Below are 21,965 nucleotides of genomic sequence, written 5' to 3' on the forward strand. Positions count from 1 at the left end.
CAAAGGCTTTATTCCAGTTTTGTGGTATAAGAGTCACAACTTATGGTGCCCCCCACATTACTGCAATTTGTGATTTTTGGCTATATAACAATTTTCTGTCTCTTTTCTAAAAGTGGCTATAAAAGTGGGCGGGATTTAGTGGTAGGGGGTGGTGCTTACATGCACCAAAGAATTCCTTATCATTTATTACAAAAACTGCCATAAATTGTACATTACAGCACTATTCTATGCCTGTTCATATTAGGCATAGATTTAATCTTATTTCACGTAGGCAGTTTAACCCCTTAGTGGCCAAGCCTGTTTGCACCTTAATGACCAGGCCAAATTTTGGAAATCTGACATGTGTCACTTTAACATAGAATAACTCCGTAAAGGTTTTGCATATCCAAGTGATTCTGACATTGTTTTTTCACCACATGTGCCTCCTAAAGGGGTTGTACTATTATACACTTTTATCACCTATCCATAGTCTAGATTATAAAAGTCAGGTTGGTGGGTCTCTCGCTGCTGTGACGCCACTGATCCCAAAAATGGGGGTCCTGTGCTCTCCCCCTCCTCCTCACCATGAGATCATTGCACCCCCTGCAGTGAGGAGGAGGAGGTTGAATGGAGCCGCAGACGTGCATGCGTTGCACTGCTCTAGTCATTATCAATGGGACTGCACGAGATAGCCGAATGCTTGTATTCAGCTATTTCCATCAGCCCCATTGAAAGGATGGAGTGCCGACTGCGCATGCTCAACCACTGCTCCATTCAATCTGACATCAGGGAGGGTGGATGCAGGAACCCCCGAAGTGACAAAGAGGGAGACATTGGACCTTCGTTTTTGGATATGGCAGGTGTCTTAGCACTGAGACCCCCATCAGACTTTATCATTCAGCCTATGGAGAGGTGATAAAAGTCTATTCTGATACAGGCCCTTTAAATACTTTTGGCGCATCCTACGCAAGTGCAAATTGGTATAAGACTAGCATATGAAACATTAGTCTTATTAATTTCCCTTAAGAGTTCATATCAAATGCAAAATCCTTGAAGAATACATTAATGGAAAACCTGGCAGGCCACTTTAAATTAAAGAGGTTGTCTGATTTACAGAGCTCCTCATAACTGGCTAATTAGGGCAATTTAAGGTAACAAAGGGGGTACGCCAGTGAGGACTGCCTCTATCTGCCAGAATGCAGATCCACTTTTAGGGCTCATTCACACATGCGATGTGTCTTTACGCTGGCTGTATTGTGGGCGAAAATCACGTCAATGAAGAATAGCTGTGATCAAGTCTCTGTTTTCTCGTCCATTCACATGGGTGGCTGCAGCGTATTAGCAAAAATATACGCTGAAGCACGGAAATCCCATGGTTGGTATAAATCCTTGGAATGACTTCTAGTAGTTAAATAGGGGCATCTGTCTTCGTTTCCCAGTGCTGGGCGCTGCTAAAATCCCTCCCCTTTTTTTCAGCTCCCATAGAAGCCTCTTTCACACATGCATTTTATCGTGGCTATTTTGCCGCGATTAAACGCCGGCCGAAAATTGCGACCATCTGAAGCATTGGATTCCAATGCATTTGTTCCGATGGGCGATTTTCCGGTGTGTAAAATTGGCTAGCCAGAAAATATAGCACAGATGCTGCAGATTCTGGCCATTCCCATAGACTCCTATGGGTATCTATGAGAGCCATCAGAAAAGGGAAGGGGAAGGGAGTTTAGCAGCGGCTCGCGAGGACAATTGACAATATTTTATTATGTTCCAGCAGCAAGGACTTGGGAAAAAAAAGGGTTTGTACACACAAGGAATGTGTAAGAAGCCCTAACAGTTCGGATTGCTGGTGTTCCTTGTATGGGTGCAGTGGTGGATTTGCTGTATTGAATATCTGGAATCTGTTCTTATGGCCAAAGTATTATAGAATACATTTTGGGATTCTTAGAATATCTTGAATGGACAGTAACTTTTCAAACCACTTGTGTTTATATATTAGCCAGTGTGATAATTAGCAAAACTGCTATTTATTTTTTTTTACCTAAAATAATGTTTTTGTGCTGAAAAATGACTGTCTGCTCTCACTATGAGGTCCTTAGGATGGCAGAGCAGGGGGAGTCATCATACTCATTCAGCTATATGCAGAGTACAGGGAAGAGGGGGATGGAGAGACACTCACATACAGACGTTCCTGCTGCAGGAGCTAATGGTGAGATATCTACAGGTGTTTCATAGAATCATAGCATGTTAGAGTTGGAAGGGACCTCCAGGGTCATCGGGTCCAACCCCCTGCTCAGTGCAGGATTCACTAAATCATCCCAGGCAGATGTCTATTCAGTCTTTGAACACTTCTATTGAAGGAGAACTCACCACCTCCCGTGGTAACCTGTTCCACTTATTGATCCCCCTCACTGTCTAATATCTAATCTGTGTCTCCACCCTTTCAGTTTCATCCCATTGCTTCTAGTCTTTCCTTGTACAAATGAGAATAGGGCTGATCCCTCTGCACTGTGACAGCCCTTCAGATATCTGTAGACCGCTATTAAAGGGGTTGTCTCGCGAAAGCAAGTGGGGTTAAGCACTTCTGTATGGCCATATTAATGCACTTTGTAATATACATCGTGCATTAAATATGAGTCATACAGAAGTTATTCACTTACCCACTCCGTTGCTGGCGTCCCCGTCTCCATGGCTCCGTCTAATTTCAGCGTCTAATCGCCCGATTAGACGCGCTTGCGCAGAAGGGTCTTCTCCCTTCTGGTCGGTCCGGGCACGAGCGGCGTTCTGGCTCCGCCCCCTTCTACGCATCATCGCGTAGCTCCGCCCCGTCACGTGTGCCGATTCCAGCCAATCAGGAGGCTGGAATCGGCAATGGACCGCACAGAGCCCATGGTGCACTATGGGAGAAGACCCGCGGTGCATCGTGGGTGAAGATCCCGGCGGCCATCTTGGAGGAAAAGAAGAAAGAAGTTGCAGAGAGGGGATTCGGGTAAGTAAAATTTTTTTTTTAATTTCAACACATCCCTTGGATATTCAATATCAATACAATATTCAATACAGCAAATCCACCACTGCACCCATACAAGGAACACCAGCAATCCGAACTGTTAGGGCTTCTTACACATTCCTTGTGTGTACAAACCCTTTTTTTTCCCAAGTCCTTGCTGCTGGAACATAATAAAATATTGTTTGTCCTGTGCTGAACGGGGGGCCTATGCAAAAAAAAAAAAACCCGTTTCGGCGCGGGACAACCCCTTTAAGTCTCCTCTCAGAATTCTTTTTTGCAAGCTAAACATTCCCAGATCATTTAACTGTTCCTCATAGGACATGATTTGCAGACCCGCTCACCATCTTGGTAACTTCTCTGAACTTGCTCCAGTTTGTCTGTCTTTTTTAAAGTGGGGTGCCCAGAACTGGACACAGTATTCCAGATGAGGTCTGACTAAGGAAGAGTAGAGGGGTATAATGACCTCACGTGATCTAAACTCTATGCTTCTCTTAATACATCCCAGAATTGTTTGCCTTTTTGGCTGCTGAATCACATTGTTGACTCATGTTCAGTCTATGATCTATTAGTATACCCGCCTTTTTCACATGTGCTGCTGCTTAGCCCAATTCCTCCCATTCTGTATATGCTTTTTTCATTTTTCTTGCCAAGATGTAGGACTTTGCATTTTTCCTTGTTAAATACCATTCTGTTAGTCGCCGCCCACTGTTCAAGCTTTTCTAGATCTTTTTGAATCCCCTCTCTCTCTTCCCTGGTGTTAGCTATGCCTCCTAGCTTTGTGTCGTTGGCAAATTTGATTAGATTCCCATGAATTCTCTCCTCCAGATCATTTATAGAAATGTTGAACAACACTGAGCCTAGGACAGAGCCTTGTGGTTCCCCACTTGATACATTCTTCCACTTGGATGTGCAGCCATTTATGACCACTCTTTGAATACGATCATTTAGCAAGTTGCCTTGTCAACCCCATATTTGGTGATTTTTTCAATAAGTATGGTATGAGATACTTTGTCAAATGCTTTGCTAAAAGTCAAGATATTCTATATCCACCGCATTTCCCTGATCAATCCAGTCGGTGATTCTGTCATAGAAGGAAATTAGATTCGTCTGGCATGACTGGTTTGTTACAAACCCATGCTGGCTCCCTTTTTTGAAGATAGGGACAACATTTACCCTTTTCCAATCTTCTGGGACGTCTTCTGTTCTCCAGGAATTTTCAAAGATTATGGCGAATGGTTCAGCAATTACCTCTGCTGCTTCCTTTAGTATCCTACGATGTAATTCCTCTGGACCTTGAGACTTAAATCCATTTAGGTTAGCTAAGTGTTCCCTCACCATCTCTGATAGCCTGCATTCTTTTATTCCCCCAATAGCACAGGGAAGATCAATTGATGTTCCATCTACTTTCTGAGAGAAAACAGCAACAAAATAGGAATTTAAAAGTTTGTCCTTCTCAAAATCATTCTTAACCAATCCACCATTTTCATCTTGTAAGCATCCAATAGCATCTTTGACTTTTCTTTTGCTTTTGGCCTCTGTTGCAAGCCTCAATTCATTATCATTTTCTGATACTTGCCCTACAGTTCCTGCAGACCACATTATATCCTTCTTTAGATATTTCTCCCTCTTTCCATTTGAGAAACATATTTTTCTTCCTTTTTAGCATGTGTGTAAGTTCTGTGTTCATCCATCCGGGTCTCTTTAAATGCTTCTCATTCTTCCTTCTTTTAGGGTTTGTTAATGATTGTGCTTTGAGAATCTCATTTTGCAATATTTCCCAACGTTCTTGGACATTTCTTGAACATCCAGCCATTTGATTCTTCCTACCCTCTTTCTGAGTTAATTAACCCCTTAAGGACACGGCCTATTTTGACGTTGAGGACCAAAGAATTTTTGATAGATTTTCATCTCCATTTTTCAAAAGCTATAACTTTTTTATTTTTAAGTCTACGCGGCCGTAAAAGGGCTTGTTTTTTTGCGTGGCGAACTGTAATTTTTATCGGTGCCGTTTTTGGGTAGATAGACTATATTGTAAAACTTTTGTTATTTTTTTTATGATCGTAAGGAGAGAAAACGCATGAATTCTGCCATAGATTTTTTTTTAAGCATTAATTACGCAGCATAAATGACACACTACATTTTTTTCTGTGGGCCGGTACGGTTACAACAATACCAAAATTCTTACACTTTTTTAGGTTTTTCCACTTTTCTGTAATAAAAACCCTTTTTTTGGAAATCTTTTTTTTCCTAAATCGCTGCATTCAAAGTCCTATAACTTTTTTATTTTTTCATGGACGGAGCTCTTTGAGGGCTTATTTTTTGCAAGACAAGATGTAGTTTTTATTGGTACCATTTTGGGGTACACCCTTTTTTTTTTTAATCACTTTTATTGCGTTTTTAGGGAGGCAAAATGCTAAAAATTAGCATTTTGCCTCAGTTTTTTAGCGTTTTTTTACACTTTTTGCCATGCAGGATAAATAGCTTGTTCGATTTATTGTACGTGGACATGGCGATACCAAATATGCGTTGCTTTGGTGTTTTTTTTATGCTAATATAAAAAAAAATGTAAAAACACCCTTTTTTATGCTTTTTCTCATATTTTTTTATTTTTGTACATTATTTTGTTTTCTTTTTACATCATCTGTGTACCTCTGAGGGACTTACACCATACCACCGATGATTGCTACGATAAGGCATTGCAGGAGTTCTCTCCTGCAATGCCTTATCGCTTATTACAGCGATCATCGGCAATGGCAATACAGGACACCGGTATCTGGCATCCTATTGCCATGGCAACCAGCCAGGCTCTCTGTGATAACATTGTGAGAGCCGGCTGAAGTCACAGAGGGAGCGCGCTCCCTATGTGAGCCCTTTCCCTGCCGCAATCTACTTAGATTGCGGCGGGAAAGATGTTAACAGCAGGGGAGATGCGCCCCCGCTGTTGCAGCGGGAGGCCAGCTATCAGCTGCCAGATAGCGCGAGATCTGTCATGATCTCGCGCTATCACTATGACGTAAAGGGTACGTTATTTTGCGGGAAGTACCCCGCTCCCATGACGTAGCCTTACGTTATGGGGAGGGAAGTGGTTAAAATCTGCCTTTCTGAAATCCAACCTTGAGGTTTGAGTTTTCTCAGCTCTTCCTCCTCTTTTTATCCAAAATTCAAGTATACCATGATCACTACCTCCTAAGGGTCCCAGCCACTCTTACTTCCTCAACCATTTCCTCCTTGTTGGTAAGAATTAGGTCGAAGATAGCAGATCCCCTTGTTTTCCCTGCTACCTTTTTATACACACTTACGCTACTAAATCTTTCTGTACCCTCCTACATGAGGAGGTTATGTCTCTGTATGTGTAAGAGACAGCTAGAAACCAGAATCCCTGCAATCTTCTGTGTACAGTCTGTAAAACACAACACACAGCACAGCAGGGGCTTCTTCCACCAGTCCCGAGAAATAGAGAATCAGCAGTCGGTCTGAAGAAGGGTAAATGGGGAAAAATACAGAATGCAAGTCAAAAAATGGCTAGAAAGAGTGTTATTCCTCATGTATACATGCAAAGCAGCTTATTCTGAAAAGTTATCTGAAAACTCAGATATGCTTTAAAGTGGACCTGTCACCAGATTTCACCCTTCTTATCTGTTCCCCGCACACTTTCAGTCATGAAAAAAACCCTTCCAAACATTTATCTATTATTAGCCATTAGCCCTGCATATCTTAGGAATTGTAGTTTTAAAAAAACTCACACCATATGCTAATGCAGCATTAACAATTGGCTGGGCATGCCTGGACTGTACCACATCCCTGGACTGCACCAGCTGCCTAAAGAAGTCTTTGTAAGTCAGCCTCTCTGGTTTCGATTTATGTGTATGACATCTGACATGTCATCCACAAACCGGTGCAAATCTTGCGCATGTGCAGTGTATCCTGGGTGACTTAAGGTCCATTTACACTCAACGATTATTGCTCAAAATTTGTTCAAACGATGGCTTTTCAGTAATAATCATTGCGTGTAAACATTGCCATCGTTTACTGTTAGGCTGAACGATGATTTTAAGGTGAGCTTAAAATCCGTCATTCAGCCGGAGATAACAGGGACCGCATGCTGTGTTCTGAACAGGGGTCAGAGATTACATTGCATTCAGCCAAAAGCCCTTGGGAGAACAATGGAGCTGTGTGCAGAGCTCAGACCACATGCTGGGCTCTACAAACAGCTCCCGGAGGCCCTTTTACATGCAAATGAAGCTGATAAAGTGTTAATGGACTTTAGTGTCCATTAACCCCTTCCCGCTCCTGGACGTACCTGGTACGTCATGGTAGCGGGATACTTCCCGCAACATGACGTACCTGGTACGTCATGCCATTAAAGTGTCGCCGCGGTGACAATCACGGCGACACAGCAGTGATGTCTGCTGACATAGTCAGCAGACAAGTGCTGCGTCCGGGCTGGGGACCAATCAGAGCGGTCCCTCCCCCACGATTGCTGTGATTGGTCAGGGAAAAACTCCCTGACCAATCACAGCGCAGCAGCGGACTTCGCGCTGTTTACAGTAGGGGCTCCATGTGCAAGCACCGTAGTGTGTTTCCGGTGCTTGTAGATAGAGCACCTACTGTGTTTTTTCTGAATATAAAGTGCGATTAGAGTGTAGATTAGGCAGGGAGTGAGTGTAGTGTAGTGTAGTGGAGTGTAGTGTAGTGGAGTGGAGTGGAGTGTAGTGTAGTGTAGTGGAGTGTAGTGTAGCAGAGTGGAGTTAGTGATCAGTGTAGTGGAGAGGAGTTAGTCATCAGTGTGGTGTAGTGGAGTGAGTGTTAGTGATCAGTGTGGTGTAGTGTAGTGAGTGTAGTGAGTGATTGATCAGGCAGTGTAGTGTAGTGAGTGTAGTGAGTGATTGATCAGGCAGTGTAGTGTAGCAGAGTGGAGTGAGTGATCAGAAGTGCAGTGTAGTGTAGTGAGTGAGGGATCTGTAGTGTGTGATCAGAAGTGTAGTGAGTGAGCTGTAGCGTGCGATCAGCAGTGTAGTGTAGCGCAGCGTGTAGTCAGTGTATCCCTTGGTGTAAAAAAAAAAAAAAAAAAAAAAAGTTCCTGTTGTTCCCATTTTGTTACCTGTCCCGTCACCCGTTATTAGTTAGTGTAGCGTTTAGTTAGTCCGTCTAGTGTGTAGTGTGTCGTTAGTCCGTGTACTGTCAGTGTATTCGTCTGTGTAAAAAAAAAAAAAAAAAAAGTTCCTGTTGTTCCCATTTCGTTACCTGTCCCGTCACCCGTTATTAGTTAGTGTAGCGTTTAGTTAGTCCGTCTAGTGTGTAGTGTGTCGTTAGTCCGTGTTGTGTCAGTGTATTCGTCTGTGTAAAAAAAAAAAAAAAAAAAGTTCCTGTTGTTCCCATTTCGTTACCTGTCCCGTCACCCGTTATTAGTTAGTGTAGCGTTTAGTTAGTCCGTCTAGTGTGTAGCGTGTCGTTAGTCCGTGTTGTGTCAGTGTATTCGTCTGTGTAAAAAGAAAAAAAAAGAAAAAAAAAAAACACTTACGTGAATACACCACATAAGTTTCCGCGTTCTTTCCGACCCCGTCCCGTGGTCACCCCATCCCGCAGTGTCCCATCTAATAAAACTTTTTCCCCGTGTGCCCCATTTTATATAAATATGGCCCGCAGGAGGTACACTTCAGAGGAACTGTATGCAATCATTGCATCAGACTCGGACTCAGGTAGTGGTGATGACGACCCCACTTTTTTGGCATTCTCCGACTCCTCATCCTCATCCTCATCCAGCGAGTCTGAGCTCCCTGCACCCCCGAGAAGGCGTCCAAGGACCGCCACTGACCCCAATGCATCAGATGCTCACTGGAGTACCCCGGAAGATTACAGACCCCAGATCCCTGATTTTATTGGGAACCCAGGGATTCAATTTGATCCGGAAGGGCTCAGAGGGAAGGACTTCTTCAAGTTTTTTTTTTCAGAAGAGTTCATTGCCCACATTGTTACCCAGACTAATTTGTACGCCCAGAATTTTATTCAACAAAATCCCACCTCCAGCTATGCCAGACCCGATAAGTGGACCCCAGTGGATGCACCAGAGATACAAAAATTTTGGGGGCTTATACTAACCATGGGGCTAATAAAGAAGCCAACAATCAGGGCGTACTGGTCTACCGATATTTTGTACCACACCCCAATGTTCCGCATGGCGATGTCGAGGACGCGCTTTGAGTGTATTTTAAAATTTCTGCACTACAATGACAACCAGCTGTGCCCCCCCAGCGATCACCCCAATTACGATCGGTTGTATAAGATCAGGACCGTAATAGACCATTTTAACGCCAAGTTTGCCCAGGCGTATGCCCCACAGATAAACATTGCAGTAGACGAGTCCCTGGTACACTTCAAGGGGAGGCTAAAATTCCGCCAGTACCTGCCCAGTAAGCGGGCACGGTATGGTGTGAAGTTGTACAAGCTGTGCGAAAGTACATCAGGGTACACCCACAAGTTCCGTATTTACGAGGGGAAGGACACTAAAATTGAGCCTCCAGAATGCCCCCCCGTGCTGGGAGTAACAGGGAAAATAGTGTGGGAACTGGTGCACCCACTATTAGACCAGGGTTACCATCTATACCTGGATAACTTTTATACCAGTGTCCCCCTGTTTCAGTGCCTCGCTTCCAGAGGAACAGTGGCATGTGGCACTGTTCGGAAAAATCAAAAAAGCCTCCCTAAGACGCTGCTTGGGCAACTGCTCAGAAGGGGTGAGAGCCGGGCCCAATGCAGCGACAATGTATTGTGCGTTAAATATAAGGACAAGAGGGATGTCCTTATGTTGACGACAATACATGGCCACAGCAGTACCCCCTGCCCAGTACGAGGTACCAGTGCAGAGACCCCCAAACCAGACTGCGTCCTCGACTATAATAAGTACATGGGAGGGGTCGATCTATCAGACCAGGTACTGGAGCCCTATAGAGCCATGCGGAAAACACGGGTGTGGTACAAAAAACTGGCCGTGCACCTCGTACAGATGGCACTGTATAATGCCTACGTGCTGTTCCGAGGTGCAGGCCACAGGGGGACATTCCTTGAATTTCAAGAGGAAGTTATCAAGGACCTAATATTTGGGGACCAGGAGGTGGGGGAGAGGCCCAGTACTTCTGGAAGCGAGGCCACAAGAATTGTACCAGGGCAGCATTTTCTCAGTGAAATTCCCTCCACTGCGACGAAGGGAAGGACCCAAAAGAGGTGCAGAGTGTGCTACAAACAGGGGATAAGAAAAGACACCAGATACCAGTGTGAAACGTGCCCCACACAACCCGGCCTCTGTATAAATGAGTGTTTTAAGATCTACCACACGTCCCTGAAATTTTAATTTTTTTATTGCCCTGACGTTTTACCCTGATGTACTTCGCACAGCTTGTACATAAAGCCACATGCTAAGTCCTTCCCTTCTGAGCCCTGCGCCCTAAAAACAGTTTAGATTCACATATGGGGCATTTTCCTGTTGGGTAACATCATGGGTTACGTTTTCTCCTTCTGCCCCTGGTAAAAAATAAACATCTGGGCCTAAACTGAGCATTATTGGAAAAATGTGAATTTTTCGTTCTCAACTCAAATTGTTAAAAAAAATTCCTCAAATACCTGTGGGTTCAAACCGCTCACTACACCCCTTAAAAAATTCCCTGAGGGGTGTAGTTTCCAAAATGGGGTCAGTTGTTGGGGGTCTCAAATGCACTGGTACCTCAGAGGCACTGCAAACACTACACGGTGTCTGAAAATTATTCCAGCAAAATCTGCATTCAAAAAAAGCGCTCCTTTCTTTCTGAGCCCTGCCATGTGCCCAAACAACAGTTTACATCCACATATGGGGCATTTCCGTGCTCGAGAGTAATTGGGTAATGCATTATGGACTATGTTTTCTCCTTCTGCCCCTGGTGAAAAATGAAAATCTGGGCCTAAAGCTGAACATTATTGGAAAAATGTGAATTTTTCGTTCTCAACTCAAATTGTTAAAAAAAATTCCTCAAACACCTGTGGGTTCAAACCGCTCACTACACCCCTTAAAAAATTCCCTGAGGGGTGTAGTTTCCAAAATGGGGTCAGTTGTTGGGGGTTTCAAATGCACTGGTACCTCAGGGGCACTGCAAACACTACATGGGGTCTGAAAATTATTCCAGCAAAATCTGCATTCAAAAAGCCAAGAAGCGCTCCTATCCTTCTGAGTCCTGCCATGTGCCCATACAACAGGCTACGTCCACATATGGGGCATTTCCGTGTTTGAGAGCAACTGGGTAACGCATCATGGGGTACGTTTTTCCTTCTGCCACTGGTGAAAAATGAAAATCTGGGCCTAAAGCTAAACATTATGTGAAAAATTTGATTTTTTCGTATTGAACTCAAACTGTTAAAAAAAAATCCTCAAACATCTGTGGGTTCAAACCGCTCACTACACCCCTTAAAAAATTCCCTGAGGGGTGTAGCTTCCAAAATGGGGTCAGTTATTGGGGGTTTCAAATGTACTGCTACCTCAGGGGCACTGCAAACACTACATGGGGTCTGAAAATTATTCCTGCCAAATCTGCATTCAAAAAGACAAGAAGCGCTCCTTTCCTTCTGAGACCTGCCATGTGCCCATACAACAGGCTACGTCCACATATGGGGCATTTCTAAAAACTGTGGAATCTGGGTAATACATTCCAAGTTTTGTTTCTTTGCTAACTCCTACTGTTTTATATATAAAAAAAGGTTTTCTATTGAAAATCAGTAGAAAAAAGGAACTGTTCTAATTTTTGATGCACTTTCCTTTAATTCCTGTAAAACATCTAAAGGGTTAATAAACTTTCTAAATGCCATTTTGAATACTTTGAAGGGTGCTGATTTTAAAATGGGGCAATTCATGGGGGATTCTGATATACAGGCTCGGCAAAACTATGTCTGAACTGCATTGGTCCTTAAAAAATTTAGATTTTGAAATTTGCTAGTAAATGTGAAAAATTACTGCTAAATTTATATACTTTGTGGAGTCTGCAAAAAGTAAAATAACACTTAAAAAATGATTGCTGTGTAAAGTAGGCCTATGGGAAATGTTAATTAATAACTATGTTGTGGTGTTTGACTTTCTATCTTACAAAGAAAACAATTCAAAGTTTGAAAATTGTGAATTTTTCCAAATTTTCAGTAAATTTGGATTTTTTTTCCTAATAAGGACAAAATTTATTGATGAAATTTTTACACTAACATAAAGTACAATATGTCACGAAAAAACAATCTCAGAATCACCTTGATAAGTAAAAGCATTCAAAAGTTATTAGCACAGAAAGTGACAGATGTCAGATTTGAAAAATAAGGCTTGGTCCTTAAGCTCAAAATAGGCCATGTCATTAAGGGGTTAACACTTTATGCAAAATGATTGCTAGAACTTTCTATCTTTCAATCGTTTGAAATATTGTCTTTGCGTGTAAACGGGCCTTTAGGAAAAGGTGCCTTTGTTGACAAGACATGCTACTGCATCGGTACCGAGTGAAGACAATGTCCCAGAAGTCACAGCAGAAGGGGAGCATGCACAGAAGAGCCTGATGAGTCTTCCAACAATGGGGCAAACAAACTAGGCATGCGACCATCACACTATCTGCTACTTATGTGTGAGATTTAGACTAGTTTGTGCATGATGTAGGGGATATCATACATATCAAAGGTGGAGGAGCTGGCTTACAAAGAATTCTTCAGAGTGCTGGCATGGTCTGAGCACGCCCACTGGACTTTTAAGATCTCATTAGCATAGGGTGCAGGATTTTTAAAAACAACTATTCCAGAGGTGTGCAGTCAATAATAGGTACATGTTTAGAAGGAGCTTTTTCAAGACTGAAAGCATCCTGGAATCGCTTTAGTAAGGTGAAACCTGGTGACAGATTCCCTTTAATGATATTTGTTATGTCTTAACAGCATGATGAGCTTACTCACTTGTACACCCTGATTATCCGACCAAACAACACATATGCAGTGAAGATTGATAATCAGGTGGTGAAAAACGGGACCCTGGAGGAGGACTGGGATTTCTTATTACCTCGAAAGATCAGAGATGAAAATGCCACCAAGCCAGAAGATTGGGACGACAGACTTAGAATTGAAGACCCCAGTGAGCAAAGGCCAGAAGTATGGAAAATTCTATTCTACAGCTCATTATTTAATGACATTACTTATTTGAATGCTATTGGCCAATATGGGCATCATATCACTGTGGCCACATAATGTAAATGTTGGCACAGTAAGTTCCAGAAACCCATATATGTATATTGTTTATTATTTAAATATGGAACCATTTATGAAAAATATATGAATAGGCTCCAAAAAATCCTGTAACGGTGAATTCATACAGTGCATTTTTTAAAAATACCAGCGGGCAATCCAAAATAGTAGAGTAATGTGGGTCCAACAGTCAGCAGAACAGGAGCCTCACACCCGGCATTGCTGCTCTACAGCTGAAGACAGAGGCAGTTACATAATATCCAATAACAGTTAATATGGCTGTGGTTGATTTTTTGTTATCTTTGTATGTCTTCCAGAAGAAAAATAAATCACACAAAGCAAATATTTATGTACATATTTTGTAGGACTGGGAAGAGACAGAGTTTATTCCTGATCCAGAGTCAAAGCTGCCTCATGACTGGGACTCCAGTATGGATGGAGAATGGGAACCAGCAATGATTCCAAATCCAAAGTACAGGGTAAGCGTCAAATAAATTCAACTTGTTATGTTGGTAAAGGGGTTGTTTCACAAAAACAAGTTATCCCCTGTCCACAGGAAACTACCGTTTGTAGTGCCTGTTTGCCGTATGCACCAAATGCATCCATAGGCCCCTCATTAACCCACTGGAAGCCAAATGATTGGCTGGTATACCAGAGTGTACCTGTTTTCTGCTGTATGAAATTGCGCAGACTGTTGAGCTGTATATGTTTGTTTTTTTTGTACATGGGTGATGGATACCATTATGTGCCTTTAGGGTACGTTCACACGAGTGTGTTTTTGTGCGTACTTAAGTGCGTACGTACGTCCGCACCTAGGTACGAGCAAAAACACGCGTGAACACAGCTGCGTGCTTGTTGTCAATGGAGCCACGGCTGCTGCCGGCGACTCCATTGAAAACAATGCTCTGCCGGCCCCCTGCATTCTTTTTCAGGGAAGGGCTTTACATATAAGCCCTTCCCTGAAAAAGAAACATTTTAGTGCAAAACAAAAAAAAATAAAAATTACCTCTCCGCCGCTGCCGTGACCCCCGGGGGCATGAAGAACACATCTGCCGCATGCGGCAGATGTTTCCTTCACCCCTGCTAGTTAAAAGAATTCCCTGCTGCTACATCTGCCACATCTGTGGCAGATGCAGCAAAGGGAATTATTCAATTCTCAACTGCAGCTGTCACACATGACAGCTGCGGTAGAGAATCCTGCTGCCGGCATCCTGTCAATGGCTTTTCAGGGAAGGGCTTCATAAGCCCTTCCCTGAAAAGCCATTTAGAAAAATATATTAAAAAAAACAAAACAATACTCACCTCCCTTTAGCTGCCGGGGCTCAGCCGCGACTTCTGGCGCTGTCCCTGTCTCTGTAGTTCTGAGCTATCAGCAGCCGGGGATTTAAAATCCCCTCCTGCTGGTAGCTCTAATTGTGATTGGCTGAGCGCTTCAGTCAATCACAATCAGAGCTACCAGCAGGCGAGGATTTAAAATCCCTGGCTGTTGATAGCCCAGCAGCGCTACAGAGCCGGGGACAGCGGCAGAAGTCGCCGCTAAGCCCCGGGAGCTGTCAATGGCTTTTCAGGGAAAAGCCAATTAAAAGTCGGGGATAGCTGCCTGTGATTGGCTGAGCACCTCAGCCAATCACATTCAGCTCTTTCAGCAGGCAAATCCCCGCCTGCTGATAGATCAGCACCACAGTGCAGGGGACAGCAGGAGAAGACGCTGCTGTGCCTCAGCAGCTGAAGGGAGGTGAGTATCTATTGTTTTTTGTTTTTTAAACCACTTTTACTTGATTTTCAGGGAAGGGCTTGTATTTAAAGCCCTTCCCTGAAATCAATTGCCAACAGCAGGATCCTCTACCGCAGCTGACATGTGTGACAGCTGCGGTAGAGAACTGAAGAATTCCTCTGCTGCATCTGCCACAGATGTGGCAGATGTAGCAGCAGGGAATTCTTTTAACTAGTGGGGATGAAGGAAACATCTGCCGCATGCCGCAGATGTGTTCTTCATCCCTGCGGGGGTCACGGCAGCGGCGGACAGGTAAGTAATATTTTTTTTAACACTAAAATTTTTCTTTTTTAGGGAAGAGCTTATATGTAAAGCTCTTCTCTGAAAAACTATTCAGGTTTGCCATCAGACTGTTGTATTCAATGGAGCCGCCAGCAGCAGCAGCAGCTCGATTGAAGAGAATGCGTGCATTCCCTATGGTGCACGCATGTCCTATCTTTGCAGGCACGCACCTGTAAAACACGGACATGTGCACACACCATATGGAATGCATTGTTACATATAGAAGCGTGTTTTTGTGCGTGCGTATGTACGCACAAAAACACGCTTGTGTGAACGTACCCTCACATTAAAATTCATTAGAGGCGTATATTAGAAAATCCCCAAAACACAGTGTGAAAACACCCTAACCAAGAATCTATTTACTAACGATAAGCAGGGATTTTGAAAGTGGCCTGGGAAAGAAAACACAAAGCGCATTAAAAAGTTGCGTAAGCTTTTACAACCTGTTTTATTTAGATAAAACTAGATTCCCACTAGTCTAGTAATGATACCTTTCATTCAACAGGGAATTTGGAAACCAAAAATAATAGATAATCCAAACTATCAAGGAGAGTGGGTTCGGCCTGACATTGATAATCCTGATTATGTACCAGATGACACTTTATATAGATATGATGACCTTGGGGTTATTGGACTAGATCTCTGGCAGGTGAGTAATCTACATTATATATAGCTTATCATTGTAGAGTTGATAGTCCAGTTCATCCAGCCATAAAAATAGTCCTTTTTTTAACCATTGAGACATTGAATACCAATGTATGGACAATAAATGGGGAAATCAGAGAATATAGAGCAACAAAACTTATTGCCAATACTTTCGGTATCAGCTTTCATTGAAATGTCTGTACGGGGATGGGTAAATTGCAAAGCCCCAATTTCAAGGTCAAATCCAGATCATAATTGGTCCTTTTGGAATGGGAGTAAGTTAGGATGTCATGTTTGATAACAAAGTGAGTCACTAACTTTTCAGACAACTTAGGCGAGGCTCACACGACCGTATGGTAATACGCTGCATAAAAATTGCAGAGTCTTACCGGTGTAGGAAACTGCGTATCCTTACATATTGTCGCGTTTTTACTTGCATATGCCTGGGCATGTACAGCGTATTTTATGCATGCTGTCCTGCACTGGCTTTCTGGTTTCTTGTTTTTAAATTTCCTTTTCGTGTCTTCTAGCAACACGTGTGAAAAACGTGTAACACGCAGTAAATTAGAACATCCAGCGTTCTTTTTTACGAGCGCAACATATGCAATAAATATATGCAAGTGTGAGTGGAACAATAAAAATCAATGTACTTTCATTGACGCCATTTACCACGCATTGACGCCATTTACACAATGCAAATACATTCGTGTGAGTCAGGCCTTATGCTCATCTGATAGCCTGTGTGTATTTCATCAATCCTGTAATATACTTTCATTATTTTTTATTTTTTTGTTTTACCACTGTAGATCAGGGCTTAAGTGGCTGCCACTGGAGGTATCCCTTGCAGCCCCTCTGCAATCCACTGCCTCTTGTAGAGTATTGAGCTTCTGTAGTAACTGGGACACTGGGACTTTTTCTTAGCTATGCTGGAGGGACTGACTTACAGGCTGTTCCCAGTACACTCACAGGCTGACAGATCAGCAGACACTGTGTAAACTATCTCCACATTCTCTGGCTTCCCTGCTGTTACAGGATGTGTATGTGCACATTTCTTTGGGTTTACTAATCCTTTGGCCAGAATGTTTCTGGATGCCCAACTTCTAGAATCCTCCTGCGATAGCAGAGGGGTGGACATTCAGATACTGCTTTCTTGCTGATTGGAACAGAAACAGAGCTATGCAGCATGGAAACTGAGGGAAAGAAAGTACAGGACAGTGAACTACTGTCAGAAGGGTAGGCTTGCTAAAGGCCACATGCCTAAAAGTGGATTGCAAACAGCAGGGCAGCAGAAAATGGGGAAGATCACCTAAAAGAACCTAAAACTATGAAACACAGTGCAAACAGCAGCAGCTGTGTTATTTTAGAAAACATGTTGAAAACTCAGGTATGCTTTAAGACCACAGAACAGGCGGTGACATCAGAAGTGAGAGCCAGCACTATTAATTTAGCACCAGAACCAAAGCTGCTAGAAAGCCATGGCTTCTGCAATTGATAGTTGGGGAGGTTCATGCCCATGCATGGTGCATTCACTTAAAGGTTCCATAGCAGCATGTCAAGCCCTATGTGAGAAACGTGCGTGTGTATCCTAGATTTTGGAGGGCTGTTCTGGACCATAGCTGCTGTGTCCCTGCCCATGGACACAGTGAATGTTCAGTGCTTCAGGTTAAAATTATAATGACGCATCTACTTCCATAAAGTATTATAGAACAACCGAGTATAGAAAAAAGTGCTTGTTTTACTTACTTGCTGTCTCTTTTTAGGTGAAATCTGGCACAATTTTTGATAACTTCCTAATTACCAATGATGAAGAGTTAGCTGAGAAAATTGGAAATGAAACATGGGGGGTAACCTGGGTAAGAATTCAATGATGTGGTAATAATGGTCTTCGTACAGTGTTTTTTATCCAGTCACTATATAGAGGTAATGTTGTTTGTCATGGTGTGGCATTATTTGGGCCTTATCTATAGTAGTAATATTGCTCTTCGTAAAGTGATTTTTATTCAGTAACAGTATGGTTTTTTTATTCGGTCACTAAGTACACTCTTTGTCAAAAAAAAGGAAGCGCCAAGAAAGAATTGTCTGTTTGCTGCAAAAGCCGGCATGCAGCTACATCTTAGGTAGCTATGGAAATGATTTCTGTAACTGCCACTCACTTCTGCTGTTCCTGGAAATCCCACAGGTAATTTTGTAACTTCCAGCCATCGCATGAAACTGGACTTGGGACAAAGGGAGCCCGAACTTGAGATAGACACGGGTGGGGCTCGCACGTATTATACCTTTATGGCATATCTTGTGGATATGCCATCAAAGTCCAGATGGGAATACCACTTTAAATTTTCAGCAAGCAAAGCATATTTATTGTGTAACCCATTAACCCTTTGCAATCCAATTTTGGATTCACAGTTTCCTAGGGGGCTTTCTCTTTCTGCAATTATACAATGGCGCCATCTGGTGGATAGAGCCAGTACTGCAGTACTACATTCTTATACAGTAAGAATACCCTGCCGGACGTCTTCCCACATCGGATCTGTACAGGCTTCAATAAGAATGTCTGAAGACATCAGACAGTGGATTGGGAAGGGTTAATACACACACTGTTTTCGGCCTTAATGACGGGTATAAATTTTCTGATATTATATTTAAAAAAATCTACTGGTCAATCAGCAACCTGCAGCATATCTGCCAATTATACATTATGCACTCTTTGTTAAAAAAAAAATCCATCACCTAGAAGGAGTTGTCCTTTTGCTGCAGTTCCATCTCAGACAGATTTGCAAATGATGAGAGTTGTGGTGATTAGATGAACGGTCTTGTCACCTAAGGCCCTAAAAGTGGTTCCCCCCTTGTCCTATAAAAGGCTCTCGGAGACTGCTTGTGTGTAGTGGCCTCTTCTTCGGCTTGTGTGGAGCTTGTTGACGACTAGACGCCTCTACGACGCAGAGAAGAGATTTCACCCCGTTACCAGAGTCTGAGAGGGGGCGCATTATTGGGATGTGAGAAGATGGATGGTCCTATTGATGAACTGCCCCCCACCTGAGCTGTTCTGACCAGACAGTACACCCATTAAATGTATTGTCTTTGACACCCACCATCGCCTCCATTTGCAGTGGTGTCGGGAACAATGAAACTGGACTGTTATGGAGTGGAACCAGGTTGTCTACAGTGACGAATTCAGGTTTAGTTTGGCCACTGATGATGGCCATGTTCATGTCTGCAAACGTAGAGGTGAGCACCTCAATCCTGCCTTTGCTGTGGAGCGGCACACTGCCCCCTGCTGGTTTGATGGTCTGGGGAGCATATGACAGTTGGTCACCCCTAGTAGTGGTAGGAGGGACAATGACAGCTCAGCAATATGTTCAGGACATCCTGCAGCCACATGTGTTCCTCTCATGAGGCATTTTCCATAACATTGTCGCCAGATTTATCGCCAATAAATCATCAGCCTACGAGTTTGAATTTTCTATCTAAATGTGGACCGATATGTCGCAGGATACCATACAGAACCTGTATGCCTCCATGCCTGCCCGTATCACATCTTGTATGCAAACTAGAAGCAGCCTAATAGGGTACATGCCAACTGTATCGCATCTTGTATGCAAGCTAGAGGCACTACAGGACTCGAACCTGGGACCTCCTGTGCTCCGGACAGTGGCTCTACCCACTGACTACAATACCCACTGAACTATCCAGGCCTTTGGACAAATTCCCCTGCAAACCCTAGCCTTGTTTCTATGTTCTTGTTAAACTACTTCCTGCCTCTGTCCTGATTGAACTTTCTATAAAAGCTGGGCCCTGACACTCCATCAATGTGAGATTATTCTGCTCCACAGCATTTGATCTAGCTTCGATTTCTGCCTGCTATTGCTACAAGATTACCCGTTGCTGACTCCTGGCTTTCTCTCCTGACTACGGTGCCCACCTCAACCCTTGTACTGCATACCGTGATTACCCGTTGCTGACTCCTGGCTTTCCATCAGACTACTCTCCAGACATGAGGCTGCTATATCTGAGGTTCCACCCTAGTGCCTGAACCGCTACAACAGGGTACTAGAGCCTCCATGCCCGTTCGTATCACATCTTGTATCCAAGCTAGAGGTGCTGGAACAGGGTACTAAAGCCTTTATGCCTGCCCGTATCACATCTTGTATCAAAGCTAGAGGCGGTACAACAGGGTGCTAGAGCCTCCATGCCCCCAGTATCACATCTTGTATCCAAGCTAGAGGCAGTACAACAGGGTACTTGAGCCTCCATGCCTGCCCGTATCACATCTTGTATCCAAGCTAAAGGTGGTACAACAGGGTACTGGAGCCTCCATGCCTACCTGTATCACATCTTGTATCCAGGCTGGAGGTGGTACAACAGGGTACTAGAGCCTCCATGCCCCCCCATATCACATCTTGTATCCAAGCTGGAGGTGGTACAATAGGGTACTAGAGCCTCTATGCCTGCCCGTATCACATCTTGTATCAAAGCTAGAGGCGGTACAACAGGGTGCTAGAGCCTCCATGCCCTCAGTATCACATCTTGTATCCAAGCTAGAGGCAGTACAATAGAGTACTTGAGCCTCCATGCCTGCCTGTATCACATCTTGTATCCAAGCTAAAGGTGGTACAACAGGGTACTAGAGCCTCCATGCCTACCTGTATCACATCTTGTATCCAAGCTGGAGGTGGTACAACAGGGTACTTGAGCCTCCATGCCTGCCCGTATCACATCTTGTATCCAAGCTAGAGGCAGTACAATAGGGTACTACAGCCTCCGTGCCCCCCCGTATCACATCTTGTATCCAAGCTGGAGGTGGTACAATAGGGTACTAGAGCCTCCCTTCAAGGGTTAATTTTTCTGCAATAAATGATCCTTTTGCTCTGATATTGTAATCTCTTATATCAATGTAACAATCTCACATAGAAAGTTTCATTCGATGCCAGCAACTTCTTCTAGGGATGGTATTTTTATTGACAACTAGTAGTAATGGTAGCAGTCAATGTGTGGTGGTATTTTTTTGGACCCTATATAGTGGTAAGACTGGACCATGCAGAATGTTTTGTTCAGTAACGGTATGTAGGTAATATTTCATCACTCTATGACAGTAGTACTCGGTGCTGTTATAGAGGTAGCCATATCTTATGATAACTATATATGTATATTATTGTTATTTTTTTTGGAAGTGTGTATACGGTATGTATTGGGGCTTGTGCCCCTGATCTTTTAAGATCCTAGCAATGCTCCTGCACTCACGAGAACATATAGCTATTGCCTTTACAATCCATTCTTCAACTGACCACAATAGCTGATGCTTTTTCCTTTCTGATCTCTACTAGGAACCAGAATTAAAAATTAAAACAAAAATGGACGAGGAAAGGGATGCAAAGGATGAAAAGAAGCAAAGATGGAAAAAGTTAGCGCAAGAAATTGATAAACTTGACGAGATGGAGAGGCAAGAAAAAGAAAGGAAGTCCAAGCTAAGGAAAAAATTAAGAAAGCAATATGGATTAGAGGAACATATAGAACAGGCACAGCTACCTCAGCCTCCACCACCGAAGGACGAGCTGTGAACAGAACAGTATCCCAGCCATGGCCAACCTTTCTATAAGCATCTGTGGCAGCAAACATGGAGCTTCTGACCCTGTTCGAAATGATATAGGAAACTGTTCAGTTCAAGCAACCAGAAAACATTTGGGACATAAGTAGAGAATGCCATAGGTCTATAGTAAAGATGAGCGAGTAGTGCCTTAGCCGAGTATCTCCCTGCTCGTCTCTAAAGATTTGGGGCCAGCGGGGCGCGGAGAGCGGCGGGGGAGAGCAGGGAGGAACAGAGGGGAGATCTCTCTCTCCCTCCCCGCCCCCCCCCCCCCGCTCCCCGCTGCAACTCACCTGTCACCCGCGCCGTTCCCCGAATCTTTAGAGACGAGCGGAGAGATACTCGGCTAAGGCACTACTCGCTCGAGTAATGTGCCTTAGCGAGTATACTCGCTCATCTCTAGTCTATAGTTAGCATGGAGCACAATATTTCTATGGGCTGATGCACGGTATCCTCCAATGTGCAACTTATTAGCAAATATT

General features: G+C 43.5%; 1 protein-coding gene across 2 annotated transcripts in view; it reads left to right on the top strand.

Annotated features, from left to right (window-relative positions):
• Positions 1 to 21,665, top strand: part of LOC136620037 (calreticulin-like) — a 36,625-nt gene extending 14,960 nt beyond the window's left edge. For both annotated transcript variants that reach the window (XM_066594765.1, XM_066594764.1), the window contains 5 exons: positions 12,899 to 13,108; positions 13,567 to 13,680; positions 15,763 to 15,906; positions 17,663 to 17,755; positions 21,224 to 21,665. In XM_066594765.1, the coding sequence (XP_066450862.1) occupies positions 12,899 to 13,108; positions 13,567 to 13,680; positions 15,763 to 15,906; positions 17,663 to 17,755; positions 21,224 to 21,457 (795 nt within the window). In that variant the 3' untranslated portion in view covers positions 21,458 to 21,665. The remainder of the gene's footprint in view (positions 1 to 12,898; positions 13,109 to 13,566; positions 13,681 to 15,762; positions 15,907 to 17,662; positions 17,756 to 21,223) is intronic.
• Positions 21,666 to 21,965: the final 300 nt, after the last annotated feature.

This window comes from Eleutherodactylus coqui, chromosome 3 (assembly GCF_035609145.1).
Source record: "Eleutherodactylus coqui strain aEleCoq1 chromosome 3, aEleCoq1.hap1, whole genome shotgun sequence".
NCBI classification, from domain to species: Eukaryota; Metazoa; Chordata; class Amphibia; order Anura; family Eleutherodactylidae; genus Eleutherodactylus; species Eleutherodactylus coqui.